Source organism: Chanodichthys erythropterus, chromosome 4 (genome assembly GCF_024489055.1).
Source record: "Chanodichthys erythropterus isolate Z2021 chromosome 4, ASM2448905v1, whole genome shotgun sequence".
Lineage (NCBI taxonomy): Eukaryota > Metazoa > Chordata > Actinopteri > Cypriniformes > Xenocyprididae > Chanodichthys > Chanodichthys erythropterus.
This window is the reverse complement of record NC_090224.1, coordinates 16,439,409-16,465,476: the sequence shown is the minus strand read 5'-3', so window position 1 is coordinate 16,465,476 and position 26,068 is coordinate 16,439,409. Positions and strand designations below refer to the sequence as shown.

The 26,068-nt window shown below is 36.6% G+C and overlaps 2 protein-coding genes across 2 annotated transcripts in view; one reads left to right on the top strand and one right to left on the bottom strand.

The window, feature by feature from the left end:
- Window positions 1-26,068, bottom strand: part of cep85l (centrosomal protein 85, like) — a 64,807-nt gene that overhangs the window by 20,433 nt on the left and 18,306 nt on the right. The window contains 1 exon segment of the mRNA XM_067384302.1: window positions 15,958-16,664. Coding sequence (XP_067240403.1) covers window positions 15,958-16,664 — 707 coding nt within the window.
- On the top strand, window positions 5,093-14,699 carry pln1 (phospholamban 1). Its single transcript, XM_067384303.1, has 3 exons — window positions 5,093-5,225; window positions 11,719-12,041; window positions 13,422-14,699. The coding sequence occupies exons 2-3, from the start codon at window positions 11,887-11,889 to the stop codon at window positions 13,438-13,440; spliced, it is 174 nt and encodes a 57-aa protein (XP_067240404.1). The 5' UTR covers window positions 5,093-5,225; window positions 11,719-11,886; the 3' UTR covers window positions 13,441-14,699.

Here is a 26,068-nt window from a genome sequence, read left to right as displayed (position 1 = left end):
AAAGCTAGCAGACATGGACAAAAAGCTAGAAAATTGATTTAATAAGGCCTTTAAAATCAAAACATTTAAAGCACTCTTTAAAAATGTGACTTAGCCTGGTAGCCATTAGAAAGAGCGATTCTTTCGCAGAGGACTGATGCTCTTGGTGAACAGACTAAAAGCCAAATCCACTCTCTCAAACATACCAAAGAGCACAGGAAAGGTCTGATGGCTTTCGGCTACAGCACTTGAACAGTTTCACTCTGCCACATTGCACAGTTAATCTGGTGGCAATTCCCTGAACTCTATCACACCCTGCCACTGCGCTCTCTCTCGAAGGCCCTCCAGACAGTAGTCCATCAACCTCTTGGCATGCTGGGGCAACAGAGGGGAGACACGCTGGCTCCTTTTGAGGTGGTGATACTCAGAATTGGCAATAAAGGCAATGCTGTGGCCATTTGCGATGCAGCGGTGAGTTTAGCAGAGTGTTATATAAGAATCACCTTTCGTTGTTAAGCACAGGTATAGGTGATATCTTAAAGTGTTTGCTTTGAGCTATTCTAGATCCAGAATAATTATTGCACACTTTAAACCCTAACACTCAAAATAATTAATTGGTTTGAGTAGGACAAACTTAAATTAAACAAATAAGTTCAGTCAAATGAACTTTAGCACTTTCTTTTTCTTTCAAGTTCACAGAACTAATATAACTGAAACAGTTTCCTCGTTTTGAGTTGAATTAACTTGAGTTTAATGATTCATTTTAGTTTAGACTAACTTAACTGAAACTGGGCTGGGATTTCTATTTCCCAGCATGCTTTGCCCATGGCACTCAAAAGGGAGAGTAAATGCTAAAGTTAAGTGTTATATAATATTTCTTTGTGTGCAAGATTAATGTTAAGTGGGAGATTTAGTAGTGATTAATGTTTTGTTATGCTAATTTAGAAGAGTTTCTGTTAATGTGGGTTTTTGGAGAGTTACCATCATGGTGACAAGTGGGGAATACGCTTGGTTTGAGAGCAACTATTAAATGGTCTATATTGCTGTACTCATTCAGCAAGTGCTATAATGCTATATCATTCTATTGTTAACACATTAGCAAATTAGCAAGTTAGCATTTTCTGGATTAGATTGTTATAGCTAATAAAAATGTTTCCATTAGGGTTACATGAGTTCAATTTAAGAACAATTAAAATGTATGAGTAGTACAAAATGAAAAACTGCCAGTTCTGCTGATTATTCGGACATTTAAGCTACACACTTAATGTATGAATGCTTTCAAATGGAACGGCACTTAATATACAGAGCCGTAGTTCACGGACAAGCTACGCAATATCGAGTTCATAATCGAAGGCGATTCATCTGCGATTATGAACGCGATATTGCGTAGCTTGTCTGCGAACTACGGCTCTGTATATTAAGTGCCGCTCCATTTGAAAGCAGGTGATGGACATTTACCGCTAATCACAGAACCGGCTTTACTGATGAGACACGCATGACAATCTCATGGGATTAATCGTGCAGTCCTAATGAATGCCATTGGATTTGATTTGGCAACAAAATATCAATACAAATTATATTTGGAAAAAAGATAACAAGCACACTTTTTAAGCAAATTTTATATTTATATATATATATATATATATATATATATATATTAGTACTGTGCAAAAGTCTTAGGCACGTCAGTATTTTCACCCCCCAAAAAAGTTAAGCCAGTTATTTATATCTTTTGCTGTAGTGTGTCAATAGGAAATATCAGTTCACATTTCCAAACATTAATTTTGCCATTAATTGTAATAATCCAGTGAGATTTTTGAATACACAATAAGACTGATAACAGCCGGTGCTCCACGTGGAGATCAGAGCTCACCATCATCAAATCCATCTCTGATTACATGAAGAAACATATGAAACTGAGACAAACCAAATCCAGAAGAACTGTGGCCGTTTCTCCAAGAGATTTTAAGAAACCTGCCTCCAAAGCTACCTGAAAAATGATGCCCAAGTGTACCTGGACAAGAGCTGTTCTAAATGCAGAGGGTGGTCACACAAAATATTGTTTTGATTTAGTTAATATAAGTTAATTGATAAAATCTATTTATAACAGTATTTTTTAAAAACATCCTCACTTTACAGCATTTTTACACAAGTGCCTAAAACTCTTCACAGTACTGTATCTTTGCAGGTCAGTTTCTTCAAGCATCTTAAAGACACGGCCACAGTTCTCTTGGAATTAGTTTGTCTCAGTTTCATCTGTTTCTTCATGTAATCACAGACGGGGAAAAAAAGTATTTGGACACTTAAGCAACACTTAAAATGTCATGTTTGGAATAAATATCAGTTTAATATTTTGTTGCCAAATCTTTGCAGTAGATTTGGCAACAAAATATTAACCTGATATTTATTCCAAACACTTTTTAAGCAAATTTTTCACAAAAATAAGATTTTTTTAGGTGTTCAAAATTAAGACAAAAAGTATTTGGACACTTAGGCTACACTTAAAATCTATACATAAGATTTAGCAACAAAAATTCAAACCAAGTGATATCTATTTGACAGAAAGACGGCACAAGGACACTTTCAAAAAAAAAAAAAAAAGATTTTTTAAAGTTTCTAATGATAAAACAACCGATATATGATATATGATCAAATCAAAATAAAAACAAAACATACTTGGACACGTCAACAACTGTGTGAACTTGAGGAGAAATGACTCCACTTAAAATCGCTGTTGCACCAGTTAGTTAAAAGCATGTGCAATTAAATGGCCATTTAAAAAGTTAGTTCTGAGAAAAGCTCATGCAGCATTTGTTTACAGATGCTACTTGTGTGTAATGCAATGACATTCAGACATTTTAAGTGTCGCTTGAGTGTCCAAATACCTTTTGGGGTCACTGTATACACACACACACTTTGTCATAGCCCAAAGGCACCTCTGTTTTGTGTGTCCTGGTGACAGCTGTTGGATCCAGGGAGCGTGTGTGCTAAGCTGAACAATGAGTTGAGACATGGTTGTATTGCACCTAACAAGCAAACTTTCCAGCACTGGCCAGAGGGCATGGCACAGGCAAATGGACAATGTGTATGCATGCGCATGGCAACCAGGCATTTACAAGCCATAAACACTCTGTTAAAAAGGTACAGTGAGCAAGGTCACCAGAGAGGACTGACCTCCTCCATTTTAATGAGAACAGCATGTATACCGAGCCAAACAGCACACTCGATGTCCTGTTGCATTGGGATTATGGTAGTGAGAACAACTAATACGCAAACTAATGCACATTCAAAAAGAACTGAGATGCTCTGAAGGAGATGAGAAAAAAAAAACAAGTGATATAAATCAAAAATATAAATAGTTTTCGCAGTTGTAAATTATAAGTTTTACAAGAAATTTCTGAAAAAGTTTTTCTGATGAACCTAGTTGTCCATGGAAACACTATACATTATCATTTTCAAACAGCACGACCTTCAAACTAGTGAATCTAGTGTGCATCTGACCAACTTCTTAGACATTGACATTTTACTGTTTTGGTCAAGTGGTGTTCATCCAGACCTCGCCAAAAAACAGTTCGCATTGGCTGAAGACTACACTGAAATTGGATGCCATCATGATTACTTTTCCATTCCTCGTGTCCTCTTCAAACTCTTAAAGCTTCCCTGTCTCTAGTGAACAGAGCTCCTTATAAGGAAGAGAACTTTGGGATGTTTTTATCTCAAAATAGCACTCAAACAATGGAGGGAAAAAGCAAAAATAAGCAAGAAAGTTCCCAGTGCCCCCTGTGGATGCTCTTAAACCATAGGTTGAAGATGTTTATAGTCTATTAGGATATGTCTCTCAGACAATGTTCTCTATAAAATCAGTCATTTAGAGCACATGCTGTTCTGGCCACTACATCAAGAGAATATCTGTATTAATCCACCGACTGGATATGGTTACAGTAAATTCCACCAGGGCTGAACAGTTCAGTGTAGAGAACACATACAAATGAAGAAAAATTATATATTAGGCACAATTACGGGCAATTAAATGACATATTATTTATAACCGGGGAACTGTGTGAACCTAATAAGCACATGCCATAGGAATAAAATATAGTATGTCGACACCTTCGACATCGACGTGCACAATTTTTGTCATTTGATAATAAATTTAGGCAAGGCCCATTATATACAGCTACCAGTGTTAGAGATGCACATGAGAAAAGCAATAAGCTTTTTTAATACTAAAAACTTTTTTACAAGTGAAAGTTAGTTCACTCAAAAATGAAAAAAAAAAAAAAAAAAAAAAAATTACTCACCCTCATGTCGTTCCAAACCCGTAAAACTTTTGTTAATCTTTGAAATGCAAATTAAGATATTTTAAATGAAATCTGAGAGATTTCTGTCCGCCCATTGACAGTCCATGCAACTACAACTTTGTCAATTCAAAAAGTTCATAAAGAGATGGTAAAACTAATCTGAATCAAGCGGTTTAGTCCAAATTTTCCGAATAGCCTCAATTGCTTTATATGATGAACAGATTGAATTTAAGCTTTTATGAACTTTTTGAAGCATCAAAGTTGAATTTGCATGGACTGTCAATGGAAGGACAGAAATAAATATATTCATTAAAATATCTTCATTTGTTTTTCGAATGAACGAAAGTCATGAGGGTGAGTAAATGATGACAGAATTTTCATTTTTGGCTGAACTAACCCTTCTATAAGTCCATTCAAATTTATCCAGGTATATTTAATTAAATAAATTATCTATTATTTTAGACCTGGATGAATTTGCTTTAAGTTCATTTTGCCTGCAATGTAAAATTTCACCAGCAAAATAATAATAATAAAATACTACTACTACTCTATCAACTAATAAATATATATAAATTAAATAAATTATTTATTTTATACATGGATAAATTTGCTTTAAATACATATTGGCGACAATCTGAAAAAAAGTAATAAAATAAAGAAGATAATGTTCTTTCAACTGTGACTGTCACAGTGACAGTGCTGTTTTTGTGAGGATAACAGCTTGCAAATCTGCTTCCAAAAAAAAAAAAAAAAAAAAAAATTGTGAGAAAGAATGAGAGTTCAGACCCCTCCTACGCATCTTTAACTTTCCTCTCTCCTCTTATACTCCACCCCTTCACTTTTTCTGCCATAAACTTTCGAACTCCACATTGCTGCCACAGACCCTCCTTTCCTCCAAAAGAAAACCAGAGCAACAGGATTGAACCTGTTCATCTACAGATTTAGGTAGGTAACATTTTCTTGTATACATTGTATATCAGTTTAAGGATGGACCACAATGGTCGTCTAACCGTCCAAGATCAGTTTATCTGCATTTTATCTTTGACTATTATCACATTTGGCTATTGTGTCTAACGCTGTTTCATCATATACATCGCAGTTTGACTTTTAAAATTGCCTCCAAGTTTTGTTACATTGCAGAAAAAAGAGAAACCCATCTGATTTGGGTCAAGCGAATCCGAAACCAGCCTAAATTCACAGGTCTTTCTTAAGATTGATTTGAAGGCTAAGTTTTGCAAATCCCTATAGACAGGTCTTTTCGAGACTGAACAGAGCATTTCCATAAGAAAGATAACAGAAAATATCCAAAACATTTTGGTGATAAATAATTGGAGGGTTAGTCATCAGTTACCATTGTGTTTTATATTCTCACACAGCAGTGGATGATGCTTCAGAATGTATAGAGTCGGAGATTAATCAAGAGTTTTGATGTTTGGGTCTGTCCGCTGGTCTTTGTAAGAGTTGCTCTGTGCGATCACGATAAACAGCGAGCCTGACACATTCTTCTCTGAACACAAATTGGGGAGACGTGACCTAGGCTGACTCTGACCTACACAAAACACCCCAGATCTGCACTCCACAGGGAGATCTGACAACCCTTCATTTCAGCACAAATGAGCCTGCTGCATTCACTGCGGCCCTGCAGAGTAGGAAAGGTTAACTGCATACAGAAGACTGTTAAATCAGGAACCACACCACAGGTTGCACACAACCATTAGTGTTGCCTTTGCAGAGGCCTGAGGCAAATTTATATTTAGATTTATGTACATTATGGTTTCTGCATTATGGTTTTATCAAGGTAGATTAAAGACTTTTTAAAGACCTTTTTAAGACCAAGTAAAGAAAATGTAAGGGATAAACACAATACGTCAATATGTTATCTAAAAGTACTGTAAATGTCTAGGCAGAATACAACTTCCAACAAATAAACCTTACTTTTTAATTCATTTCACAAAAAAGTAGCTTGAATACCTCTGCTCCCAACCACTAGTACATGGAAATTACTTTTACTGTACCTTCTGATCTGTTCTTCCTCAGTATTTTTGTCTCGTTTTCCAGTGCAGTTGTTTAAAGATTCTTAAATTAAGAGAAATTTACTTGAGACGCAAAATGACATAAAATATGAAGTCTTATTTTCTTTGAAATTGATCACAATGAAGTGAGCTTATGATTAGGAACAAATATCTACCAATGGGCTCAGAAAAATCAAAGTGAAGTTTTCATATCTCATTGACAGTTATCTGTTCTTGTTTTAAGTATAATGTTTTAGCATTAAGTATTTTGTTCAGTTTTTCAAGACTTCGTTTTACATTTGCATCTTGATTTAAACTTGTTTAGATTTTTGTATTGGAAAACAATTTTTTTCTTGCAATGCATGCAACATTTAATACCATGACTTTATGAATTTAAGACTTTCTGCTCTGATTTAAGACCTGAATATGTGTAAGGGTGAATTTAGACATTTTAAGAGCCGCAGAAACCCTGTATGTATTTGTAGCATCGGTTTATTATGCCACAAACACATGTTCACCTTCATAATTACAGTATATTTCATAACATTTATTCTATAATTTCATTTAAATTATGAGACACACACACACACATTTGATTTTGATTTATATCACCAAACATTATATACATGTCTTGGTAACACTTTACAATAAGGTCCCATTTCATTTAAGTTAATGCATTAACTAACATTAACTAACAACAAACAATACATTTTCTACAGTATTTATGTGTATTTATAATGTATTAGTAAATATTGAAATTAACATTAACTTACATTAATAAATGCTTTGGAAGTATTTTCATTGTTAGTTCATGTTAACTATTTAACAAACTGAACCATATTGTGAAGTGTATATATATACTTTATTATATAATTCATTTTATAACTATATAGAATTTATATGAAATATGTAAAAAATTATAATCTATAAAACTGCTATCTTTTATAAATAACACCAAAATTATATATACATATTTTGTGATTAGCAATATTGGAAAGATATTGTGACTTTAACATCTATGACCGATATATATTGTGCAGTTCATATGTGATAATTCAAACAATGCATCACAATATCATAACTATAGGAGAGAATGTGAGAGAATAATTCTGCGGTATCATTTGCTTCACTTTTGTCCAGCACTGCTTTTATAAAAACAATGGTTTCAGATTTTTCACTTTAGTTAGAACACCTGCATGTTCATTAATTAAACTGTATAAAATTATATAAATACTATATCAGATATATCTAAAGTTTTAAAGTAATAAAGTGACAAAAAGAAATATTAAATATTTATTTATGACTGTGTAAGCACAGTCCTAGTGTGCATGGCCAAAAATGTCTGCCCTAAAGCCAGTTCAACAGGCACTGTCCTACCTGTTATGCCCTCAGAGGCATCACCAAGCCACAAAAAACCCCAATGCATTGCTCTGCAATGCCATCATGGAAAGTTCAGCACTGAGGCCAACTGAGTGCACTCGCTCGGCCTCAAGTGGACTTATTTGTACAGGGAAGTTGCCAGCAAAGGGTAAAAAATATGCACATAAACATGCACAGGCTTGGGAAATCTCTGGGCCAGCTTTTCAGAAGATCTCCTTTTTTGGTGAGATTCTATCTTATTTTTGCTCCACTTGTTTTCTGTTTTTCACAACTTTCTTGGCAGTGTCTGTGCATTTTAATGCCGATGAGCTGGTGTTTTTTGCCAAAAGATGGCTTGAGAGAGTTGATTCAAATCTGCTCTGAATAACCATATGAGGAAGGGTATCTTAAGCATATGACCTGCTCGATACCCTCCTAAGGAGATTGTTAATGATCTTATCATTCCCAGTGGTGATGGGGGACATGACTCCTGACTAGCTAACTAGGGCGATGGAATGTTGGTGTCCTGTGGTGCTGACAAACATCTCTCCAAAGCCCGTCGTCACCGCCAGCATGTTTATCTCCTTCACATCATGTGCGCCCTCCGTTAGGCGCCTGAATGGACTGCTCAACTCCAGGCCTCACTGTCAGTCACTCATCTACTTAACCTCTTTATACAGTGACACTGCAGCTGGATGCAAAGCACACCATGAAAACAATCGGTGAGGAATAGGTTTTGTTGGTTCAATAGGTGAAAAAAGAAATTTGACCCAACATCTTTAGACTTATACTTCTATCCCACAAAGCCTTGTTTTATTTGCATCACATTAGATAAAGTGCAAGTAAAATACACAAACAAAACCCTCAAATTATCACCGCTTCAAACTACTATTTTCCTAACATTTTTAAGTGTACTCAACAAAAATGGCCAACTAAGTAGGGATGTGCAAGATGACTTTTAAATATTGTCTTGTTGGTAGGTTGTGTGAACAAACCTAAAAGAAGCTTCTTAAAGAAGCTCTGTATACAGGGATCCCAAACTTTGACCAACAAATTGCCATAATTTATTATTTTTCCATTCATTTTTCAGTCATTTATTAAATTAAGGATTTTTAAAAATGATTTTATATAGACATCACTAAAAAAGTGATATAGTGATATAGATATCACTAAAAAAGTTGCAAAGTAGTTTCTAGTCAAATAAATGCTTAAGAACTAAGGGGGGGAAAAAGACAATATAAATTGCCATAACTTATTTCCATGACCTTTTAGGATTTCTATCCATCAATTCTATCCATTTTTCTTTCAAGTCTTGATACTCAAACTTTAAAAATTCCCTTATATTTCCTGGTACAGTTGAAAGTGTTTAATTAGGCCGGCTTTGGCTTCACTAGATGCATTCCTTAGGGGGCATTTACATGAGATGTCTAAATGTTTAGATTTTTGTGCTGAAATACAATTTTTAATTTGACATTAAACTTAAATAAACTTAAAAACCCAATGCTCACGGTGTAAGATGTTCAGAACAGCACAAATTAGCTAAATTAAACAGCTAAAGTATTGCTAAAAGCATGCTACTTGAAGCAGCTGCTAAAAATATTAAAAGAAAAAGCAAATAAGATAAAATCTAAAACTTGTCAACCTCTGTAGAAAAATAGTTGGTTGTTGGACAACTATTTAAATAACTAACCACTGGCCTATCCCTAATATAAAGTGGAACAGAGTAAGATGAGAAGAACATCGTTTCCTGACAGGGAGCCTCCGCAGAAGCCTTCAAAACCATCTTAAACAACATAAATTGTGGAAATGCAGTTACATGTTGAACATTCACGCTATACTCAAGGCCTGTTTGATGTCTTTACAAGTTGTTGCAAAGGAACTGGTTTCTATCAAGTAAGACTAGACTGCTCAGTATGAAAACAACCAAATCTTACATTTCCAAAAACACCATCTTCCATATAACTGATTCCCATTAGTCTAAAGTAGTCATAGCCTACATATCCAACAACAACAACATCATCATCATCCCAGGCCTTCATTACCCTCTTGGTGATAAGTTCTACGTGGTAAAATAAGCTCCTGATGGATTCTGGCTAAGTCCCAGCCATGATTTCAATGGAATATTGTGACCACCAAAGGTCATTCCTAAGAATAACCTTATTGCAGCAGATAACGCAACGCAGCGGCCAATGAAAACACAGGCCACAGGTGCTTCCGTGTCCGTGATGTTACTCAAGAGACGATGCTGCTGAAAGCATCTGTAAGACAGAACACCCTACAGATTTGAAGAGACAGGAATGAGCAGCAGTCTGAAAGAGAGAGATAAGCTTGTCTAAGACGAGAGCTCCGCTAATACGCAAAGATTTATAATCAAGGCCACTTTATCTTTTGGCGAAAACAGGGTTTCATCTAATCTTTCCGGAGGCGAAGTGCTAAATCCTGATTTAGGCTGTTTTGTACACATGTAAAATCACCAATATAAAACGTCTTTCTGAAGCCACCTCTTTTTATTTACTCAGAGCCAAGATGGGATAATGAAAAGAAATAAGCTCACTCCTACACCGCAAAGACAGTTATATAAAGACACAATATGTGCTGCTGAAGTCTCATCTTGCAAGTATTCAATAATAATAAAGTTAATGACATTGCACTTGATGTATAATAGACCAAGGCTTTGTACAAGTACATCTTTTGGGGGAAATGCAAGAGTAAGACTGCAAAATCCACTCTGAACAAAGAATCTAGAGGAACCAAGACCCCTGGGGTTTTAATTTTAGAAACCTGTCAAGCATCTTCCTTTTAGGTGACACATCTGAAAATGAATCTGAAATGTTCTGTTTGAGAAAGCCATTTCATTTGACTTGCATCAGTTGCCAAATGCATTGAACACTATAAAGAGTCGGTGACCTTTCAACGTCCACTGACCTTTCAAAGCACAGCTGATGAGTACCGACAATTCACATTATGTACATTTATTTTTGAATTAATAAAATAAATTATGTTATTCAGAAAGGAAGCATCGAGTTGAAATCAGTCGCATCAAAATATACAGCAAAGACTGTCATAATGTTTCAAAAAAATAAACACTGTTCCTTAGAGCTTTCTACTTTCAATGTTGAACTTTCCATCAAGCCTAAAAAAAATTATGACAGTCTCCACAAAAATATTAAGCAGCAATGATAATGTTTCTTGAGCAGTAAATCAGCATGTTAGAATGATTTCTGCACTGAGGACTGTAATAAATTACACTTTTAAATTTATTTAAATAGAAAACAGTTATTTTAAATTGTTATTTTTTTCAGTATTGCTGTTTTTACTGTGTTTATCAAATAAATGCAGCCCTGGTGAGCAAAAAACATATACATTTTATTAATATTACCAACATCAAACCTTTGAAAGGTAGAGTATATAATGATTTTGTCTCACAACAATGCAACAAGAAATACTTTAAATAGTCTAACTTCATGAAGAGATCTTGAATTTAATGCTTTAATGCTTGAATTTAATTAGACACAGTACCTTAGTTCAACTAAATTCATCCCAAGACGGTAAAGTTTCATTAACCCGTTGCTCGAGTTCTCTTTCTTTCTGCAGTGTATTAAAGCAATCAACATTTTTCTGTTCCAAGTTTAAATACTGTACGTTTACACTGTATAAAACTTTCTTGCTAAAATCTCATAAAATCACTCTTCTGCAACACTTATCTGAAAGTCAAAGTGGCCCATTACATTCTCATTGAAGCCCAAATGCAAATCAAAAGACCTTTAAAGGGATAGTTCACCCAAAATAAGTGTTTCTGCAGAACACAAAATATATTTTGTACATTTATGTCCATACAATGAAAGTAAATGGGGTCCAGTGTTATTGTTGTTGTTATATTCTGCAGAATCATACAGGTTTGGAACAAACTCAGGGGGAGTAAATGATAGTATAACTTTCATTTTTGGATGAACTATCACTTTAAGAACACAGTCTCAAATTCTTCTGAAACATCTACCAGACCTGCACGTCACATGAGAATTCTGCATGCACATTCACTCTTTCATCTGTCTGCTCCCTCCCTTCAGCCTTGTGTCCACTGGCAACCGGATCACCTCCTCCATCATCACATCAACCATCACTCCTTTCTCCCCACACGGCTCTCCACTCCACCTTGCGGTACTGCCGTCCTTCCTTCCTCTATCCTCCACATCTCTCCCCTCTCTCTGCACTAATCCCACCCACCCCGCTTCGTAATGGAGAAGGTGCAGCACATCACACGGGCGGCCATTCGGCGGGCGTCCACCATGGAGGTTCCCCAGCAGGCCAAGCAAAACATGCAGGAGCTCTTCGTCAACTTCTGCCTCATCCTCATCTGCCTGCTGCTCATCTACATCATTGTCTTGCTAATGTGAGCGGGAGGGGCCACAGTTTTCCCTGTAGCCAATGAGGGTGAAAAACTGTACTTAGGGGGCCAATCGCATTGAGGGGTGGAGGCTGACGATGGGCGGGGCTATTTATTATTTTATAGAGTAGGTTTATTGAGTAGTTGGGTTGTACATTGCATGATTTTTGTCTAAACAATTTGTTTGTAAATAGTGATGAGAACGGCAATACTGATATAAATTAGTAGTTTTTCAGTGGATGTTGCCGACATCAATAACTAGAGAGTCGGCTGGTAAAATTCCAATATACATGTGATGATGTCTGACACAATTTAATTATATTATTTAATTCCCTTTCGGGCCAAATACTAAGGCAGCATCACATGTATCATTTTCATAATGCGTTGTGCCATTTTATTTTATTTTTTTACAAAAAGTATCTCCATCTTCATTTAATACCAAAAATACTGTTAAAAAAACAGTAATATTACCTTTCAAAAGTTTGGGGTCAGTATTAAATGTTTTATTCATCAAAGAGGCATTAGATTGAGCAAAAATGACAGTAAAGTCATTTAAAATGCTACCAAAAATTCTATTTTAAATAAATGCTGCTCTTTTAAACTTTCTTTTCATCAAAAAACCTTAAAATATTAAGCAGCAAAACTGTTTTCAACATCTTTTACACTGATCTTGAGCAGCAAATCAGCATATTAGAATGATTTCTGAATGATCATGTGACACTGAAGACTGGAGTAATGATGCTGAAAATTCAGCTTTGACATCACAGGAATAAATCACATTTTACAATATATTCAAATAGTTTAAATTGTAATACTATTTCACAATATTGCTGGTTTTTTTCTGTATTTTTGTTCAAATAAAAGACTTCCTTCAAAAATATTAAACAAAATCTTACAGACCCCAAACTTTTCAATGGTAGCGTACAGTATATATAACAGCACAATTCATTAGGGAAGTAGCATCCAACTAAAACAGGACTGGAGCTCCATTCTGGGGCGAATTGAAAAACTGACCAGTCTTCACTTTGAACTTATGCTGCATGCAAGTGTCTCTCCATGTCTCTGTCACTATCCCATCACTGCATGTCACCTGCAGGCCTGAGAGATGTCATCTGAGTCACGTCTTCCATTACACACCATGCCAAACTGAAAAACACTTGCTCAATAAAAAAAAATGATATGATCACGCGTGTGCAATAAAAAGTGTGCTGCTTCTGTTTTTGACTGATACTTCCACTGTACTAATTCAGTATTTTAATGATCACAAAGTCAGAAAGTTCATTTCAATAAGACCCATTACATAAGAGAACCAGTTATTGTCTTTAAAAAAATCTGTTTATATGACTGTGTCTTGTCAGCTCATGTCAGTCTGTCAATCATGTTTAGCTCTTTCCACGGCATGTGAGAGACCGGCGGCGCGATGTAACCTGCTCGTCCTCCTTTTCACTGGCAAACGAGAAGAACTTCCACCTGGGGTCGAATACGCTTGTGCTACACGGCACCACGGCTGAACCCCAACAACCCTGGAAATCTCCCACCCATCAGCATGGATCTGACCAATAACCGAGGACTAAACCTGCTGCTCAACTTCATGCTTATTGTAGTGGCTCTACTGCTCATGCTCATTCTGGTCAAGCTCATGTGACCCGAAAATGGCCCAAAATGAGAATAATCAGTATAAAAGACTCCCACTCACTCTACCTCCAAAACCATTTTAAAATTAGGCTGATTTCTACTAAACACCAGACAAACCTGTGCATGACTGACAGGCAGAAAATGTTTCTGATTGGTTAGTATACTAAAGTGGGCTAGTCCCTTTACTCTCCCTTTTTTTTTTTTTTTGGCTGTCACTTGAGACTCACATATTTCACTTCATTGAATCAGGCAGGAGGGACATTTTGTGAGTCTGGCGTTAAAAAAATGTTGCATACAACACCTTTAAGCTACATTACATGCTTTGCTAGAGCTTAATGGAGGGGTACAGTAAACGATAAAAACTGATTACCACCTCTCCATATTCAAATAAAGAAAACAGAAAAACACCTAATCAAAATGGACTAAAAATGCTCCTACATTTTAGTTCAAATTATAGTGAGGCTTTAAAACTGACAGGAAGTAGGTCCACATCATTGCTTGCAGTCTCACTGCACCCTCTAGTGGTTGTTGCCTCTTACTGCTCACGAAAACAACAACATAACTAGGATTAAAAATGGGATTTACCTCAAAATGAGATTCTTTTTCTTTGAACAGCAGGTTTGGATTTAAGTATATGGCCAAATGAATATATAGACAAGCTCTCAAATCACATGACATGCCACTGACACTATTCTTAAAAATATTACATATGCGTTTTTTTCCCCCTGCAATAAAATCAGTAGATATGCAATCCTAATTGGATGTATTTCATAAATAGAAGGACATAGTCATGGTTTTAATGAGAAAGCACACTGGTTTGCCTATAATATAATCAAAGTTGCAACCTTTTTAAATTATTTATACAATCACAATCACTGTGTTCTTGAAAATTTCTGTGTGAATATATTTATGAAGTAATGATATACACTGTGCAGTGCAGGTGTTGAGAAATAAGACCGAATGGAAGTAAACAATGCAAATAAAACAGTTCCACTGATAACAAATGTTTTTGTGTCTCTTTGGGCTGAATAAAACATTAAGAGCCTCGAGCAGAGAAAGTCAAAGACATCAGCAAATATTCAAGTCCTGCAGAATCCAACTGGAACAAACACTTGGTTTTTACTAAAAACAGACACCCGGCACATGAGACCATAATCAACATACAACAAAATTGACCTTATCTACTTTCTTAATGCACGTTCCTGGTCATATTGTGTATGATTCAACAGTACACATCATTTTAATCATAACCTTGTTCTGTCTCTGAAATTACTTTCCTTTTCGGCTGACGCCAGGAATCCATCTTACTTTTCACCCCCTCCCCTCCAAATACCTGATTATATTCTGATATATAAGACACGGTTTACAGAAAAAATACAGGATTAGAAAAATTCACAATAATTTTAAAGCATTATCTGAAAGTAAATCTCAATACAAGTTAAACACTACTGACAGCATCTGAGGGATGCATTACCACAATAATTTGAGATAATAATTTTGAGTCATCCCATTATAATAATTTTAAATGTACATTTTTATTTTATATATTTTTATATTTTTATTTTTTATTATAAAATTATTACAATTATTATATACATGCATATATTAAATTAATATAAATTCATACATTCAAATTATAAAATTATTTTTTAAAATTATTTAATAATCTATTAATGTATCCATCTATTAAATGTATTTTTTAATTATTATTATTATTATTATTATTTTTAATTGACAATGTTAGAAGGGCAAGTAGAAATCTGAACTACTGGCCATTTTTTTTTTTTTTTCATTAAATTAGACATTTTTGCATTGGCAACTAACTGAAATAAAATATGTCTAAGTTTAAATAACAAAAAATCTAAATAATAAATTAAAGCTAAAAAGAAATATTTAAAAACTAAACTATAACGACAAAACAACTTAAAATTAAAATTGAAAACAGAATAATTATTAAATATTATAATAGTATATAAATAATACTAAAATAACACCAGTGTCAATGTAATCTGGAACATCCCTTAAACACAAGTTGAAGCTGAATTTACAAAAAAATGAATGAATATCTGATAAATGAAGCATATTTGTGTGGCTTGTGCTGTAAACTGAAGGATAATTCACTCTACCACTGTCTCCAGCAGAGGGCGCTATGAACCTACTTTTACAAGACATTTCTTCATTGCTATCATAAAATCAATTCTGCATCCGTTTTACTACATACACAACTAGAGGACCCAGCATATTTTTCCAATCTTCATATTCCCTGTCAAAGACATTGCAAACTGACCTGTGGGAGTTCTGCTTCTTGCCGTAGTCGCTCTCGCTGCTGCTGTTCCTGTTGCCACGAGCCACATCCCTCCGGGCCTGGCCGGTACTCCATCTGCTCACTCAGCCACATCTGTGTCCGTACGGCTGGCTGGATGGGCGACCCTCCCACGGCCTGGTGCCTGAGTGTGGGACCTCTCTGCCCGGGCCCAGCCAGACCGATCGTGGGGGTCTTGCTCTCTGGTAAGGCACTGTAGGTTAGGTCTAACGTGCTGGGCTTGAGAGGAGAGGAACAAGACGAGTCCGTTTTACCTAGGGTGTTACTGCTGCCCAGGTCATACTTGGTAAAGTCAGAGTTGGTGGAAAGTTTGTGCAGGCTCTCAGAGAGGAAGCCATCTGAATAAAGAGGGTCCTGTCGGTAGCCGTAGAGCACACCTCGATCCAGGGAGCCGTGAGGGTCCATGCGGTACGAAGGTCTCCCGGAAGGGGTGGACTTTTCCTGGCCGGTAAGACGGGTGAGGGAAGACCAGCGGCGCACTGGCCGGGGGTCTTTCATGTCCAGGGGGCTGTCGAGGGGAGAAGGGAGCTGGCAGCTGCTCCAGGGGCTGGTGGGGGCAGAGGGTGCGCTGAGTTTGGAGCTGGATGGAGATGGCATGACGTGGGCCGTGGGGATGGGACCTTGCGAGCGCAGAGGCTGGAAGGACAATGTGCCGCTGGAGCTGGAGTGGTCTGGAGACAGAGAGATTAAATTGAGATTAAAGTTAAGCTTATCTAACAGTGGTGATTTCCTTACTTGCATCAGATGATATCAGAAAACAGAACTTTCATTGGAACGTAAACACATTCTGGTTGTCACTGCTTTGCTCTCAGTAGGGAGACAAGTAACTGGCTTGTTATGGATGAAAAAGAGTGCCCCCCACCCGACTTAACTCATTAATTATAAGGGCTTTATTTATTGACCATTTAGCACAATCCACTTCCCTTGGTTACTGCTGCTCAAACAAGCTTTACAAAACATCCCATAAAAATTAACCACAGATTACAACAAAAAAAAATAAAGTGTTAAAAGAAGTGTTATATTATTTTTCTGTGGGCTTGACTGAATAGAATGAGTGACATTAAAAGCATTTTTATTTGCTATTGAAAATAACATGGTAAATTAAGCAGTAATGTGAATCAAATACTGTGAATCAGAGAAAAATGCAGTCAAATGGAGAGGCCAACACTCTTCACAGTGAACTGAAAAGTGATTAGAAGTGATTAAAATAGGGGAAGTGAACAGTTGTTTATTTTCACAAAACTTTTTAACACACTTGCCCTAAAAGTATTACACAGAGAAGTTTAGAGTGACACAAGCCTCTGATGATGATCACAGGAAATGAGATGTACTGGAGCACAAATGAAGCATTTTACTTTCTATTCTTATTCTTCCTGAAAGACAGCAATGACTGAAAGTAATTGGAATGAGATGACCTAATACTGACCCTGCCCAGTGTCCTCCAACATCCCATCATGCACTAGGGCTTTCCCCAGATCACATAGCCTCTCTTTCATCCTTTAAAAACAGACCACAAACACTGCAAGGCAACATGTCACGATAAACAGCGACTGAACTCATCTGACTGTGAGTCACTGAAGGAGAATAACATGCACGCACAAACACACGCACGCACACACACACACACACACGCACGAACACACACACACACGAACACACACACACAAGAACACACGAACACACACACACACACACACACACACACACACACACACACACACACACACACACACACACACACACACACACACACACACACACACACACACACACACAGCTCCAAACTGAACACATCCCTAAAAATACCCACAGAAGAACCAAACTTCAAACCTATGAAGTAATATATATTGTTGTTTAAGCAAATAGCTAAAGTTAAAGTTATAAGGGATGCACAAATATGGCTGATGCAAATAGAAAATAATTACAATAATTTTAAAATAATTATTTTTATTATTTCAATAATACAACAATAGTCTATGGAAGGATTTAACAGATTAAATAAATACTGAAATTATTAAATATGTCATGGAATGCTGTAATAGATAAAAATAAGGTTGGAAATGTATACATTTGAAAAATATAAAATAAAAAGGAATGCAAAGCACTCCTTGAAATGAAAGATAAAATATGAAATAAAGTACCTTGAAGTAAAATGTAGTGGACAAAGTAAATCAATTTATCATGAAATAATACATTGTGAAATGAATTATGAAAAGCCAGTACAAATAAACAAATAGGGCATGATATATATTTATGCATTTACTAAATGTATTATTTATGCTTACATTTTATAGTACTTTTTTACTTATTGCAACATTCCATGAAGTATTATATATTTATATATATAATTATTTAGTCTATTAAATCCTTCAATAATAGTAAACATGAAGGCAAATGATATAAATCTATACTTATGGCTACTGGTTTACCTTTTTTAATATTTACAATTAAAATATTATGATTAACAGAAAAAAAGATTATAACTAATATTTTTTAATACTTCAAAATTGGGAAAAAATACATCCAGATTATTTGCTATTTTTTTTCAGTTGGTGTAATTTACAGTAGTCAGGTTGATACACTCATATTAAATAAATATTCCCGATTTTAATAAAACCACTTTATTTAATGTTAAGTTACCTGACAAACTTTTTTTAACAATGTAAATAAACCAGGCATGAATGATGCAAACTACAACAGAAAATGACGGGAAATGTGAATGCTCAAAACTGAAGCTAAAATACTTTCAAGATCTGGGAATGGATATCCTAAATAAATATTCCTGTAAAGAGAAAGCGAAAACAAGCAACAGGCGAAAGAAATCAAAGGAGGTTTTGCTTTGAAATGTTCATGAAGTCAAGGAGAGTCTGTGTACTGCAGTATGAGCAGTCATGGCCAGGATGAAGCACACTGACAATCACAGTGAGATGAGTTGACAGGCTTTATCACTGTGTCATGAGGCGGGTTGAGATACGGCCATTCAGATGAAGAAGCTCAGCTGTCAGTTATAGTCTCATCACATCATCAGTGCTGCCATCTGTGACCACTGCCTCTGACACTTCAAGATATAAGCATTCAAGCTTCTTCAACGAATGTTCAGGCTGTTTATATGCTAAAATAACCAACACTTTCCATGTTAGTTATGAAATCCCCTTGAAAAACGGACCTGTAAATCAAGATTTATTAGTCATATTAGAGACACCTGACTGGCTTTCAGTGATCATATCAAAGAATACAGATATCAATGTTAAGTCATAATCAGCCTTCTTGACTAACTTCTTAGGCTAAAGTAAACTGGCGCTCAGCTCTACAGAGGTCTGAATAATGGGGCTCTTTGTTGGCATGAGAGTGTCTGCCAACACAAGACCAGCTGGACACAAAGAAGAACTGAGACGGCACATTCCACCAAAGAGTCAGTGCTCTTGCAGATGTGTGTGTACTGTACAAACATACAGTACTGAATACTGCCAAACACACACACAAACACACACAAAAAATAAATAAATAAATAAATCACAGGGAATTAACTGGTTTTCCAGTTACTGGCGAGACTACTCTCACTTTTGCTTCTAGTTGACTACTATGCAATATGATCACTTGTGTTTCTGACAACCGGATCACAAAATATCGAGTGAGGTGGATGTTAATACCAGGTGTAAATGGGGATTTTGAGGCTTTCAGAACTTCAGCCAAATCTTGGTCCTTGTTCAGCCTTCAAATTGCCTTTTTTAATGTTAAATGAAAAAGCATAGACCATGAAAAAGATCTCTTTTAAGGCAAAGTTTCATAACTTCTTCACCGCCTGTTGGGGAATGTAAAATGAAATGAAAAGTAAGAAGTGAAAATACTCATGCAATGTATTTATACTCCAATATGAAACCATGAGAAGCTGCAAGAGTACAGCTAAGAAACATCTCTGGGACCAGTTCCATAAACATGGACGCCAAGTTAAGACTGTTGCTGCGGCCCAATTCAGATACTATCCGTCCTAAATAGTATTCGAAATTAGAATTAGTGTGTCCCAAATCGTAGCTGAAATGAAGATACCCCGATGGTCTACTTTTTCCGGTTACAATCCGAAGTGCAGATCCGTGCACACTTGAATGGCTAATATTGCCCATAACACATTGTGTTGTAGACGAGGATTCGTTTAGAACTTCTGTCTTTTGGATGAGACTTTAAACCGAGGTCCTGACTCTCTGTGGTCGTTAAAAATCCCAGGATGTCCTTCGAAAAGAGTAGGGGTGTTACCCTGACATCTTGGCCAACTTTGCCCATTGGCCTCTGTCCATCATGGCCTCCTAATCATCCCTATACACTGATTGGCTTCATCACGCTGTCTGCTCTCTACCAATAAGCTGGTGTATGGAGGGCGTTCTGGCGCAATATGGCTGCCATCGCATCATCCAGGTGGATGCTGCACATTGGTGGTGGTTGAGGAGATTCCCCCTTCCCTATGTAAAGCACTCGGAGTACCCAGAAAAGTGCTATATAAATGTAAGGAATTATTATTATTATTATTAGAACTATAAATACGAATAAAAGTGTTAAAAAAACTACAAACATGAGGAAGTGCAAGATCGATGGTTAAGCAGAGCGGTTAAGATAAGGGGATTGAGTTAATAATTAATATCTAACCTGACGAAAAGATATTTATTAAATGTTATCCACATTATTATTTCATCTGCAACAGCATTGTTAACTTTTACAATGATGCGTTTGGTCATTAACTTAAATGCATCATTATGCAAAAAGTTCTCCACATGAAAGACCCATGACTGGCTGAGACTACATTTCTCTCCGAAACTGTGGGAATTTAAATTAATTTGTGGAGGATTTTAACTGTGACAAGATGATTGACAGTGCAGTTTTAAATGGTTACAGGTTGCATAACTAAGCGACAGAACGTCTGTTAAAGAAGCAATTATGATGTATGTCCCAAAGCTTTCATACTCTTCTGCTACACACTCAAAAGTATGTACTTTTTCTTTAAAAAAACAGTACATACTTTTAGGGCACAGTATCAGTAGGCGAATTGGGATGCAGGCTTAAGAACTAGTCTGACCAACTAGCAATTATTTAGAGCTAATCAGTCTTACTTTTCAGATTCAAATTACATTTGCATTTATGCATTTGGCAGACACTTTTATCCAAAGTGACTTACATTGCATTATACTATACATTTTGTATCTGAGTATGTGCAATCCCTGGAATCGAACCCATGACCTTGGCATTGTTAGTGCCATGCTCTAACCACTGAGCTACAGGAAAGCAAATTAGACGAAGTTATGACCAGCCTTTATGAAAAAAATTAGATGACTAACTTTAAGTTTATGCAACCGGCCCCTGCTTTATATATCATGAAATGCAAAGAAACAAATGCAGTTTCTTACATTGTCTGCTGATCTGCTGAAATGAGGAGGTATAAATTATGACAGACTAATTGTTCATTTTTACGACTAAGAGGTTTATGTGGAATATACAAATCCAGCTCTTTAAAATGGAAGAGAACAACATAAACCCAACATAATGAACTGTATTCTATGCCATACCACGAAAACTTGCGTTTTCGATATGACAAAAGAATTTTAGCGTACAACATGTTCACTCTCTATCCTTATATAGTCAAATGGTCTCTAAACCTCCTTATATTTGCAGTGCCGTGTCATTCCATTCCAGAAAGGTTGGATTAAGCTGCCCAGAATAACCTCATCTGGTTCTACTTTACACTGGGGTGGAGGAGAGCGAGGCAGAGGAAACCAGGACTGCTGAAGCCTTGGGCTACTGGTGCTCCAGTCCCAGAATTCCCAGCGGAGGGGGGGACAACCCACTGACGAGCGTCTGCTATATATCAGTGCTGAATAAATGTGACAACTAGGTTTGAGATCAGTCTATACAAACTGATTAACATGGTACAAATCAGGGTCAGATTAAAAAAAATTACAAGTGAATTCAGTTTGGTGTTGAAGCTCATGACTGTGGGCTGATCTGTGATTGGTCAATGTCTCCCTAGGGCTGAACTGATGCGTTTAGATCGATGAACATACTCTTTGCACTTTTGTGTAATTTGGGTTTCTTGGCACGTTTCTGTCAGATGCTCTGTGACAAACGAGGTGCCGTGTATGTTTGTATCTGTGGGATTTTGAAATGTGGGTCACCGGAATCTACAAAGCTCTTTCTACTGAGATCAAGCCATTTATAAATCATCAAAACACTTTTTTCTGGCAATACCACCTGCATGTTTTCTTACCTGACTTACATGTGACAAATTTCTCTCAGGAACACCTTTGGATAGAGGAAAGGATGAAGAAGATCAAAATGGAGGGATGGATGAGGAAGAAAAAGAGGGAAGGATAGATGGATGGAAAAGGGAGGGATGGATAAATAGAGCATCAGAGATAGATAAATAAGCAATAGATAGCGATATAGTCAAAGATTCCTGACTTGCAGTGTGAAATGCCACAGACACACAAACACAGCGTCCTCCTAACACCCTCGTGCCATAAGTGTCACATCACCACAACAACTGTCCACCACTAGCATTCCTCCTCAGTGACACCTTCCATCTTTTAACATATCGTCCACATGGACACTGTCAGAAAACATCAGCAATCTGTGTCCAAAAGGGTCTTCAAGCTAAACCATCTTCCTGTGCCAGAGTAAGCAGAAGGGTTCTGTTATTGCAGCCGCCCTCTCTGCAAGTTGATCAACCCCTTACAGCTGGTCACAGCTGGAACACACGTTTATTTATATTTCGCAATAAGGAAAAAGGGCTGGCTAACAAGTGAATGTTCACAGAATGGTTATGTAACAGCATAAAAGCAACTTTGAGTGGTAATGCTAAAAAAAAGATGAAAACCAGCACAACAGATCAATGAGAATGAGATCAATGCGTTTTCTCAATGCAATGTTCTCCGTATTCTCCACTGGAGAATACTGTGAAGCAATTAGAATTGTGGTCATCAACTAATCATTGTTTTGAAGCAAATCGGTTGATTTGGTTCTCAAATAATTCATTTGATTCTGGCAGATCCGATTCTTGAGTTCAACTCAATTATTCAGTTGCAGAGGTTTACAGCTCACTGGAAGGGAAACATATCAATAGCAGGTTAAATTCTGAACCTGAAAGCCCTGCACTGTGTCAACAACATAAACAGCGCAGAAGACTGACAGGGAAGAGTAGAAATTGTTGAATAAAGTTGTTATTTTTGTTTTGTTTTGTTTGTGTTTACGTGTGGTAATTACATTGCTTTCTTTTGGGGATCAGAAACCTCTTGTATTTCATCAAAAATATCTTAATTTGTGTTCCGAAGATGAACGAAGGTCTTATGGGTGTGGAACGACATAAGGGTGAGTAATTAATGTCAGAATTTTCATTTTTGGGTGAACCCTTTAAAATACAGTGCATGAGTCATATGCACCATGTTTCATGATACATTAATGGTGCTGTTGCTCATTACGGTCATACAGGCTTATTATTAATGAGCAATTGTACATGGATAGGGGTAAGCATACATGCGAGTACTCCATATCTAATGTATCACAACACACTCTGACGTCACTTGTTAAGCGTGTGCCTCCTACTTGTGGAATTGATAGTCTTACCACATTAGCACATATTTAGCAACTGCTCTTAGGTTTCACTGCCACGTTCCATCACCATTAGCCTGGCGCCAAAAAGACGGTTGCTGGGGACCAACACGGAACTCATGGGCCATTCTCGTAAGGGCCTCGGGCCAAGACAGGTCTAATAAAAGATTAGGCACATTAAAAAGAGGGAAGAACATGATGGACGCTTCTTGAAGTAGCGAGGGTTGCTGGTAACAGCAAAATGGAGACAAAAATGGCAAGTTTAAATCAGGCACAGTAAATATTACTTGTTAACAACATATAAGGGCACTGTACAACCAAAAGACATCATCAATGTAGGTAAATTAGTCACATGACAATCACAGGAGATTGGCTCAAACAATCCTATTAGATTCCTATTAGTTGGAATGACTGAACGATAGAATGATATAGATAGAGAGACAGATATAATGACTGACAGAAAGACAGACAGATATACAGATAGACAGATTGAATGATAGAACGACAGATAGATAGAAGAAGTGAGATAGAAAGAAAGAAAGAACGATGGATAGAGCGACAGAAAGAACAATAGATAGAAAGAACGACAGATAGAGTGATAGAATAGATATATAGAACGACAGATAAATAGAACAGAGCAATAGACAGAACATAGAACGATAGACAGAACAATAGATAGAATAATAGATAAAATGTTAAACAGATAAGAGATAGGTAGAAGATAGATAGAAAGAACGATAGAATGACAGATAGAAAGAATGATATAGATGATAGATAGATGATAGATAAATAGATAGATAGATAGATAGATAGATAGATAGATAGATAGATAGATAGATAGATAGATGATAGATAAATAGATAGATAGATAGATAGATAGATAGAACAATAGATGATAGATAGAGATAGAAATAATAACAGAACAATAGATAGAACGATAGATATATAAAATGATAGACAGATAGAAGATAGATAGAACGATAGACAGAACGATAGAAAGAACAAACAATAGATAGATAGATAGATAGATAGATAGATAGATAGATAGATAGATAGATAGATAGATAGATAGATAGATAGATAGATAGATAGATAGATAGATAGATAGATAGATAGATAGATAGATAGATAGATAGATAGATAGATAGATAGGATTAATGTCTGTGTTTGGGAACTTAGAGGAGATGTTCTTACTCAGCCAAGGCTCTAGAAAACTCTTCCTGACATGTCAGTTCTGTCAGCAGTCAGTATTTCCGGCTTGCTGTTGCATCACCAGCTGCTCAGGATTCCACAGTGACACAAGAGGAGTTGATGTAACGACTCTGAGAGGAGGTCACGGTCAAGCCTCCAGAAACATGAGCGGCACTGTGCAGCAATGGCGCTACATGTCACATGAGCTCAACTGCTCCAGACAACCAATTACTGACATAAACCCCTACAGATCTGGAATCAGTATTCGATTTAAAGTGCTAGTTCATCCAAAAAGGAAAATTCAGTCATCATCATATACTCTCCCTCATGCTCGTGTGTGATTTTCTTTCTTCCACAAAAAATAAAAAAAAAAAAAAAATGTTTAGCAAAAACATTCACACAAAGTAAATGGAGACCAAAGGCTGTGTACTAGCTTGATAACATTGCTGATGGTGTTAGTGACCAAACAGACAGATGGGCAATGTGTAATCTCTTCAGTCATTAGAATTATTGCAATGCATTGCAAGGATGGTCACAATGGGTGTCAGCCGGGGTGGACCAGGAGTACAGTTAAACTCTAAGCTGAAAAAACACAAGCCTCAGCAGAGTTTAATGAGGACCAAGATGACGCAAAGTGTGTTTTCAAACCGGTGAGGCAAATTATCAGCTTGGGGAATACAAATGCTGAGCCATTGCAAGGTGTCTGTGTGCATGTTTTTGTGTGTACCCAAGAGAACCTGGAGTGCTAACATGCTATTTGATCTCATTATGAAGAGATGCCAAATAGGCTGCTTGCACATGACGTCATTGCTGTGTCGAGAAATCCTCAACTCAACACGGCGTGACGGCAGCTTCACATTCTTTATATCTACCGCCTCGATGGCAGGCAAGTCTTTCAATTCAGTAGAAAAATCGCTCCTCTTATAACATAAGGATCACCTCCAACATACGTTGTGTTTTTTTATTTTTTTTTTTTATATCTAAATATGAACCAACGGTGTCTAAATCACTACAATACGGACTTTCCTCTTTGTCTTCCATTCTGTTTCTTTACTTCCTGCCCTCCAGCTGAATTTTGCGCATCATCAGAACCACGTGATTGCAAACAAGCTATGTGCAAAGTCACAAACTACCATAATACAGGGATAGACGCTTATTTTTTCCCCCAATGTGCACATGGGCTCCTGATTTGAAAAACCTTTAGGGATGCAATGAATTTATCAAATAATTAGTTTTTCCTTAAATGGATAAGAGGAGACATTTTTAATTTATTTAAATACAAAAAGTAAACTAG

What these genes read in the sequence shown, in the direction of transcription:
- pln1 (XM_067384303.1), top strand. Translation starts at nt 11,887, where the DNA reads ATGGAGAAGGTGCAGCACATCACACGGGCGGCCATTCGGCGGGCGTCC.